The sequence below is a fragment of the Desmodus rotundus genome, chromosome 3 (assembly GCF_022682495.2).
Source record: "Desmodus rotundus isolate HL8 chromosome 3, HLdesRot8A.1, whole genome shotgun sequence".
Taxonomy (NCBI): Eukaryota; Metazoa; Chordata; class Mammalia; order Chiroptera; family Phyllostomidae; genus Desmodus; species Desmodus rotundus.
The window spans coordinates 36,922,191-36,931,260 of NC_071389.1; the positions used below are offsets into that span (position 1 = coordinate 36,922,191).

A 9,070-nucleotide genomic window follows, 5' to 3' on the forward strand; every position below is an offset into this window, starting at 1 on the left:
GTCCTCCGTGTCCCCCATCACCCCGGTTTTTAAATATTTGGACTGCGACTCCTGCCTAGAGCTGTGCCTAACTCAGTCATGTTCCTCAAATGAGTGAAAGAAAGGAGGAGTGGATAAACTCAAGCTGGACTGAAGGGTGGGCACGCAGGCGGTAGGAGGGCTGTGCGGGGGTGCTAGAGACCCAGCCAGACCAAGCCCGCCCGGGTCTGGGGCTGCTTCTCCTCCACCCAGGGCAGGGCTGGCCGCAGGAGGTCCTCAGGCAGGGTGGGAGTGATAGCTCATTGTGTGGCCACCCACTTTTCTCCGATTGCTGGTGAGAGTCCAGAGAGGGGACCGTGGATTGTTCTGGCATAACAGATAACCCTTTCCCCCTCTGTTTCACAGAAAAAAAAGCCCAGGGAACTGATGAATTTCAAGAGCTTCGTGGAAGAACTTAACTCCCCTCACAATAAGAAGCGTGGGGCGTTTTCAAAACTTTCCCGCTTCCCGACAACCCCTACAGAGAAGATTTACTGGTGCACCCTCAGCCAGTGTCCCGGAAAACTAGTCAGTGTCCCCGCCAGGGCGCACCTGCCTTCCTGTCTGGGAGGGTGGCGCTCCTGCAGGGCTGGGGTGGTGTGGGGTGGGTGTTTCACGGGGGAAGCTCAGCCTCAGTGTCAGGCCCACCCGGTCTTGCACTTGGCAGTCATGCCCGTGGTGTCCCTCTCACTCTCCCAGCCTTGGTTCGTGCACTTGATCTAACCAGGAGAGGGATGGGGACAGTGAGGTTTAAATGAGGTTAAGGACTGGAGCTCATAGTGTGGAGCCTGGTACCCGAAATTACCTGACCAGCACTGATCTCTGCCCTGCCCCTCAGAAATGGGGGGACACTGGGCCAGGGCAGAGTGTGAATAAGGGCTCCACCCTGGCGGGGGGCTGCACACCTGCTCCAGCCTAGGGAGCCTCAGGCTCCATCAGAGTAGGCCCCTGACCATAGCTGAGCACCGCCCCCTCCCCCACAGTGAGGTCTGCCCCCTTTGAGAGAACCGCTAAGGGCTTGGGAAGGAGTGGGGCCTGGGGAAGGAAAAAGGGTACCCACACTTTCTGAATGCTTGCTCTGGGCCAGGCACCTTCCAGCACTTTCCCCCATGAGCGATTACCGTTTGCATTTCACAAAAGGAAACTCATCCCAGAGATAGGAAGGGATTTGCCCAGACTCCCCCAGCAAGGGAGCGAAGGGGCAGATTGGAACCCCACTCATCTAGCTCCAAAGTCTGAGTGGCTTCTCTCCCCAGACTGGGTCTGGGCATCTCTCTGGACTCTGCTAGGCCTGGAGGCCCTTGGGAACCTGGAAAGAGGTGTCAGGCTAGTGGCAGGGGGTTCGCACAGGTGGCGTGGATCACGAGGGCACCAGAGGGCCCTTCAGCCCTGGAGGGTGGGCTCCTGGTGCGTTGGGAGGTGGCTGGGTGCCTCCCAGCATCCTTGGCTGGAGGCCCAGGGAGCCCTCACCTGCCCTGGCCCCAGCCGATCACTGCCAGACCTCCTCGGCTTTCGGTCTTCATTCCCTACCCCCAGGGTCCCAGTATGTGGCTTCCTCCAGAGAAGGAATGCAGACAAACCAAACAGCCGCCATTCCTGCTATCCTCCAAGCGGACAGGCTTAAGGGTGTACCAGATGCTCCTGGGAAGCTGGGTGAGTGGGTCTCCGTGGGGTGATGAGCAGCCCCAAACCCTCCTTGCCCCTGGGAACTGAGGCTCTGAATGAGCCGATCCCCCCTCTTTTCTCTGCTATTCCAGGGGCCACACGTTGAGAACTACTGTGCTACATCACCCCAGAACTGTCCCATCCCTTTACTTTTCCAGGAGAAGGCCCCCTCCATTCTCTCTCTGAATTTGTCTTGAGGCCCAGGGGCAGCTCTCGGAGTTGGCCCATTTCTCATGCCCGGTTGGGCAAGGACCCCTGGTGTTCCCTTCCCCTTCCCTCTCTTTTCCCCTCCCCAGAGGCAGCCAACCCCATGTGTATAATGTAATCTTCGCCTGTCCTGCCTGGTTTTGAACCGCTGTACATTTTTAAGGCCTCTCCTGGGAACATCTTGGTTTTAGCTTATTTGCCTTCTCATTACGCTCCCGCTACCCCATCCCTGCCACCACTCCTCTGAGGAGAGCAGTGTGCCTCCCACCTGCCCTCCCTACCTGCGCAACTCCCTGAGTGATGGCTGGATCCCCAGTGTACCCACAGCCTCCCCCCACCTCTGCTCTACCTTATTTTCTTGAGGACCAGCTGGTCAGTCCCCTGAATCCTTTCTTTTCTCACCTCCAGCCTGCATCTCCTGTTTAGAAAAGAGCCAAATGTCCGTGCTGCTATCCCAGGGCTGGCCAAAGCGGGAGGGGCTGAAGAGAGGTCCCAGTTCCAGAGACTGAGCTCTGCCTGTGCCTCTGCCTGCACACCTGGCCAGGAGCCCACTCCCCCATGAGACAGGCCTTTCCCTTGTGGGCCGCAAGTTCAGCTTCACAGGGGACTAGTGTTTTGTTCCTAACATCTCCCAGCTCACCCTCAGTTCTGCTTCTCTGCAGATGGCCGGGTCCCTGTCCTGACGTTTTTCTGCCCTCACTAGTCACCCTGGGCAGGTTGCACCTCCTCTCTGAACCTCTGTTGGTGCCTCTTGTATCTACAACCGACCCAGGTGTCTGGGTGGGATGGTGTACAAATTTCCTAGGGTTGCCGTAACAAAGTACCAGATGGTTTAAAACAGCAGGAGTTTATCCTCTCACAGTTTTGGAGGCTGGAAGTCTGAAACCCAGGTGTCAGCAGGGCTGTGCTCCCTCTGAAACCTGCTGGGGAGAATACTCCCTGGCCTCGTCCTAGCTGTGGTGGCCAGCAGTCCTTGGAATTCCTTGGCTTGTAAATGCATCCCTCCCTCTGTGTTGTATGGCCATCTTGCCCCTGGCTCTTCTTGTAAAAGGACCGCAGTCATACTGGATTAAGGGCCCACACTACTCCAGTACAACTTCATCTTAACTGATTGCATCTACAACTACAGTATTTCCAAACAAGGTCACACCCTGAGGTATTGGGGGTTAGGACTTCTGCATGTCTTTTTTGGGGACAGAGTTCAACCTATAATAGATGGAGCAGAGAAGGGCCTGGGGGAGGGGAGGAGGCCTGAGATCTAGTCTCCCGGCCAGGTGTCCAGCTTGCTAACATCCTGCCTCCTGTCCCTGGTGCAGAACCCTGTGGGTGTGGGCCGCTACTTCAACACCTGTCCGATGGGGACAAAGGACCAAGGGCAGCGATATCGGTCCCTGTTCTTGGGAGGATCCAAGCGCTACCCCTCAGACCCAGCCTGGGACAAGTTCATGCAGTGAGTGCAGCTGGAGCTTCAGCAGAGGGGCCAGGGCGGAAGGGCTCACTCTTGGTGGGGGGGGGGGGGCGGCGGGGTCCTCTTCTACCTTGTGCTTGGTTCCCATGGGAACATAGCTGCTGCCCCTAGGGCCAGGCAAACAGCTGTGGCAGTTCAGAGACTGCCAGGAGAGAGTTCAGATCCTGGCTCTGCCATTTCCTGGCTGTGTGAGGTGAGGTATGTCGCTTAACCTCTCTGAGCCTCATTTTCCTCAACTGTCCAATGAGCAGAGGACTGTGCAGAATGAAATGAGACCACTGCTCTAACTAAAGCTGCGGTGAAGAGAAGGATCGCACTACCACCAACTCCCCCACCCACCCCCTTACATGCTGGGCTCTGCCTTGTGGGCTTTACCCCATGGAATCTCCGTTTCTCGGTGTTCACGATGGGGTTGGTAAAACCCATTAAAGGAAGTTTGTGTGAAGCCAAAAGAAGAAGTGCGTGCAATACCATGGCTAGCTGTGGAACAGCTCGCACGTGTTAGCGGCTGCCGTATTTCACGGACCTGAGGGGCCGTCAGTTGCAGTGTGTTCTCGGTTTCAGAAACGTGAAAGTGGGAGTGAGCGTGCACCTCAGAGTCGATCGTTTGTTGGAAACCCTGGTGAGGGCGTGAGGACCAGGTTCTGGGGATCAGACGTTCAGGGAAAACCAGCTTTTAATTGTTTGTTTTTACCGCAATAGTCCTGTGTCTTCCTCTTTGACCTATTCCCTTATGTAGGTAGCTTCCTTAGAAAGGGTAATTGGAGGTAACATTTGTGATAGACTGCATTCCTGAAAAAAAATTTTTTTTCTTACCTGTGCAACTAGTCAATAGTTTGGTTGGAAATAAAATTTTAGGTTGGGAATGATTATCCCTCAGAATTTTGAAGGCTTTGCTCCCTTACCTTTGAGTTCCAAGTGTGGTGGTTAGAACCAGGCTGTTTTGATGGAGGTCATTGACTTTGGCCTCTCACCCAGTGTAGGGTCTCCTGGGAGGCACAACCAACTGGCACCTGTTCATCCCTGTGGGTGCTGTCCAGGGATGGGGGGCTCACTCTTTCCAAGGGACCAGTTCCATTTTCTTTTTTTCTGTCTTTTAAAGGGAAAGGCTCACACCTTTTACTAAGGGGAAGTGTCCTCCGACTGTGGATCACAATTCAGATCCTACTCCTTAAAGCCACACATGAAGGACAGCCTGCGGTGGCCAGAGGGCCCAAAGGACTGAAGACGAAATCTGGGCACCGGAGAGTGGAAGAGGGAATGGAGGGGCCTTGGAGAAAGGACACATGGGAATGCATGGGAGTGGGGAGAGGTATGGTGATGTGGCGGGATCACTTTTACTGGAGATATCTACCTGGAGGTCGTGATGTCTGCTGGAACACCTGGAGCCAGATATCTTTTGTTACGAGAGAGCAGTTATTCTGAGAATTCAAGTCGGCCAGTGACGTGAACATGGGAGCCAGATAGCAGATGGACCAAAGGGGTGAAACATGGCGGCCACTTTTGGGACCCCTTCCATTCTAAAGCCAAAGTCCTTGACTCCCTGTTCATTAAAATCCAAAAAGAGGTGAGAGAGTGTGACATCTGTCATAAGGCAGCTCTAGGTCCCCTCCAGGAGTATTCTGTCTCCACCCCGGGATGCTTCTGGAAGCTCAGCAGGGCCTCATGCGATAAGGACCCCCTGCTGACCTACAGGCAACATGCGTTCTTTGGGAACAGTGAGTTTCTCCCTCTCGTGAGCTCGCCGGTCTAGCACAAAGGCGGGGCTGTGGGCATTGATCGCAGTGTCTTAAGCTGTTTTTCTGTTGGTGAGAGGTTGGGTGGGAGGATAGGAGATTATTGTCTCTAGAGAAAAGGAGACCAGGACACCATAGCCTCAGCCATAAAATCCACATAATGATTAAAAAATACTTCAAATGCTTCCTTCAGAGCTTGAGTGTGTTACAAAAAGCAGTTTCTTTTTCACTCATGGCAAAATGACTGTTTTGGAAGAAGAACTGTCTTTATTCATACACAACATGACTCTGTAAAAATCATACTAAACTCTCAAAAGAAAAAAAAAGCTGATAAGCCAAACTAGACACAAACTAGATTTAATAAGTCAGCTTACTTAGCAAGGTTTTAGGAAGATTCTATACCAAAATCAACTATTTCTATATACTAGCAATAAATAATCAAAAACTGAAAATGCCCTTTAAAATGGCATCAGAACTGTGAAATACTTGGGTTTAAATTTGCCAACAACTCTACAAGATCTGTACACTGAAGACTACAAAATGCTGGTGGGAGAAACTGAAGACCCAAGTAAGGGAGAGACATCCCATGTTCATGGGTCAAAGTCCCAATGTGGTTAAGGCGGGTTCAAAGCAATCCCAGTAACTGTTTCAAGTTGACAAGCTTATCCTGAAACTTACAGGGAAATACAAAAGACAGAAAATAGCCAAAACAAATTTTAGAAAGAGGAACAGAGCTGCAGAATTCACATCACCTGAGTCCACAGTGGGGAACTGGTGTTAAGGTAGACAGATTAAAGCAATAGAACTTAGAGAGCCCAGAAACACACACACACGGACAACTGATGTCCAATAACGATGCAAAGACAATCCAGTGTAGAAAGAATGGTGTTTTCTACAGATGGTGCGAGGACTGTTGGATGCCAACAGGCAAAAAATAAAAAGAACTATGACCAGTCAGACTTGCATCATGTACAAAAATGAACTCCACATGGATGATAGACCGAAGTGTAAAATCTAAACTGTAAAACTTCTGGGAAAAAACATAAGAGAAAATATTTGAATTTGGGGGTAGGCAAATATTTCTTAGATACCAATGTAACTACTTATCCAAATATTTAACTAGTTAACAATTTGTTCAATTGGATTTAATTAAATGGATCACTTGTTATTTTAAAAACACTCTGAAAAGAATGGAAAGACTAGCAACAGATAATATTTGCCAATCATATAGCTGATAAAGGGCTTATATCCAGAATCCATAGTCACTAAGGAAATGCAAATGAAAACCACAATGAGATACCACTACCCACCTATTAGGATGGCTGAAGTCAAAACCCCTGGCCTTACCCAGTGTTGGTGCAGATTTGGTAGGGGCCTCTCATACTCTGCAGGTGGAAATGTGAGATGCTACAGCCCCTTTGGAAAACTCTTGGCATGATAAAAAGTTAACCACACACCTACCAGGTGATCTAGCCATGCCCTCTCCTGGGTATCTCCCTGAGAAAGGAAGGCATTTGTCCCTTCAAAGGCTGTACAGCCATGGTCCAGCCACTTTATTCCTAATAGCCCCCCAGTGGAAACGCCCCAAATGTCCATCAACAGGTGAATGCACACGCATTCATGGTTTACCTGTACACATGTCAACTCTGAGCAAACTTAAAGCACGTGCAGTTTACTGTATGTTCAGTATCCCTTCACAAACGGTTACAGTTTGGAAGAAGTTAAGGAAAAATGCAATGTAGGATCCTAGAAAGGATTCCAGAAAGAAAAGGAACATCAGTGTTAAAATCGGTGAAATTCAAGTAAGGGCCGTGGTTAAATTAACAACATTAGGCCAGTGTTAATGGTTTGCCCATTCACATTACCTGAGCCCACACTGTTTGCCCATTACCTTGGTTTGCCCACTTTCCTGTGGCCTCGTAGAAGATTATTACCATTAGGGACGCTGAGGGGGGCAGGAAATCCGTACTATTGTCATAACTTTTCTGTGAGTCTAACTTAATTCAAAATAAAGTGTAAAAAACATGCAATAAAAAATTTTAGACCTCTTTTATCTTACAGAAAAAGTTCATTTTTCAAATATATTAGCTCTCATATTACCGACAGTTAATGTTACCACAAAGTCAGCAAATTGGGAGTGCTTGCCTGTTTGTAAGGAACACCTGTGAGACAACTTTAAACGAGACAGTTCTTCCAAGTACTTGGCGGTGAGATACCAGCGAACTTCTGTTACGAAAGCCTCGTATGTGGAGAAGGGACAGACACCTGCTGGAATGGAGCGGAAGGTTGTCTGGCTGCCAAGGAAGGCTTCCTCTCACCGCGTCCAGAGCTGGCGCGCCCGCGTCCGCTGGCTGCGGCTCAGGCTCGTTGGGCGCTGTGCTGCTGCGGGACTGGAGGCGCCCGCAACCTTGTTGAACTCGGGAATCGCTCCCACCTGGCCTTCTGGCAGGTCACCTGGCCTTCCTTCAGCTTCACGTTCCTTATTTGTAACAGGGAGGTAAAAATGGGCCTGCTTTTGTGACAGGACGGAGGGGATTAAATGAGACATTGCGTGCTGTGTACAACTCAAACGTGAAGTGGGACCGAAGGCTTAAACTACAAAATCTGTTTTAAGGAACATTATAGACGTCTCCCTGTTTATGGAGAATTCACAAAATCCAGATTTGTGAAACTGAACAACTGAAAAAGGAATTTCCTAAAAGGTTCCTCTCAAATGACTTTAGGAAGGGACGCCCACATCACGGACATTTTAGGAAAGTGTCCATCGTGTGTATTTGTGCATTTGCATAAAACTTTATTGCACTGAACTCAACTCTTGTCTCTGCTCATTTAATTCTGACAACCCTCTAACAATTGGGGTGAGCTAAATTGCCCTACCAAGGAGTCCCAAATACAGGGTACAGCAGAAGTAACGCCTGCTTGAGTGTGGTTGGTAGGGTAATGAGTGTAATAATTTTTGTTTTAGTTGAACATTTCACTTAAAATGTCATAGGGGGTGCTTGAGTGTGGTACTGTTATGTTACAGAATTACATGCTTATGATTTTGTAATAAAAGATTTTGTAATAAAAACAGGGGCGTTACCTGTGCCGGACCCCTGTGTGTAGTGGTTCAACTACAGTAAATACTTTATTTCTTGCTCCCACAGCAAACCAGGCCAGGCTTCAGGTTTATGGGCAGTCCCCAGTGACTCAGGGGTCCCGGCTCCTTCCAGCTTGCAGCTGTGCTACTGCCTATGGCCTGGTTGTCGCCTGCATCCAGCTAATAGAAGGTGTCAGAGCCAGGAGAACCTCACAGAGGTTTTTACCACCCTGCCCACATTCTTCTAGAGGTCACACTTCAGAGCAAGGGAGGCTGGGAAATGTAGTCCAGCAGTGTCCAAGGAAAGGAGGAATGGATTTTAGTGGAGAGCTAGTCATCTCCCCCGGTTTGTGGGTGAGGGAATATAGTCTTAACAGGTTAACTTGCCAAAACCTGTTAGGTCGCAACCCGGTGACGAAGCCAGGGCTGTGTCCCACAGTGCCTGACAACCGTGTCTGGGACCTTACAAAGCTCCCGGCCAGATCTGAGCCCCCAGAGTCTCACCTGGACTCCTCTGGTCTCCTGGCGCCCAGCCTTCCCCGCTGCAGTCTGTTCTCCACCCTGCAGACGGGGAGCCTGTGAACACCTACGCCGGGTGACACCGTGACCAATGACAGAAACTCACCCACGCCCCCACTGCCCTAACAAACTTGTCACTTCAGACCTTGTTCAAACTGACCTGGTGTGTGGCAGAGCCTGCACTCGAGCCAGGTCTGGCTCCACATTGCGGTCCCCAGAGCAAGAGACAACAAAGGCTACTTTCCAGGTCACACTTTTATTCTTACAGAAGCGTGGCCACACAGCCGCAGGGACGTGAAGTGTTCTGGACGGTAGGCATGGAGCCTGCTAAGGGAGACTCCCGCCTTTCTCTTCAGAACCTGGGATCAAGGAGGGAAA

The 9,070-nt window shown here is 50.4% G+C and overlaps 1 protein-coding gene across 5 annotated transcripts in view; it reads left to right on the forward strand.

Moving 5' to 3' along the window:
• Window positions 1-7,901, forward strand: part of CIMAP2 (ciliary microtubule associated protein 2) — a 34,685-nt gene extending 26,784 nt beyond the window's left edge. For all 5 annotated transcript variants that reach the window (XM_045204189.3, XM_024571016.4, XM_045204187.3 and 2 more), the window contains 4 exons: window positions 385-546; window positions 1,555-1,671; window positions 3,207-3,340; window positions 4,461-7,901. In XM_045204189.3, coding sequence (XP_045060124.2) covers window positions 385-546; window positions 1,555-1,671; window positions 3,207-3,340; window positions 4,461-4,533 — 486 coding nt within the window. In that variant the 3' untranslated portion in view covers window positions 4,534-7,901. The remainder of the gene's footprint in view (window positions 1-384; window positions 547-1,554; window positions 1,672-3,206; window positions 3,341-4,460) is intronic.
• The last annotated feature ends 1,169 nt before the right edge of the window (window positions 7,902-9,070 follow it).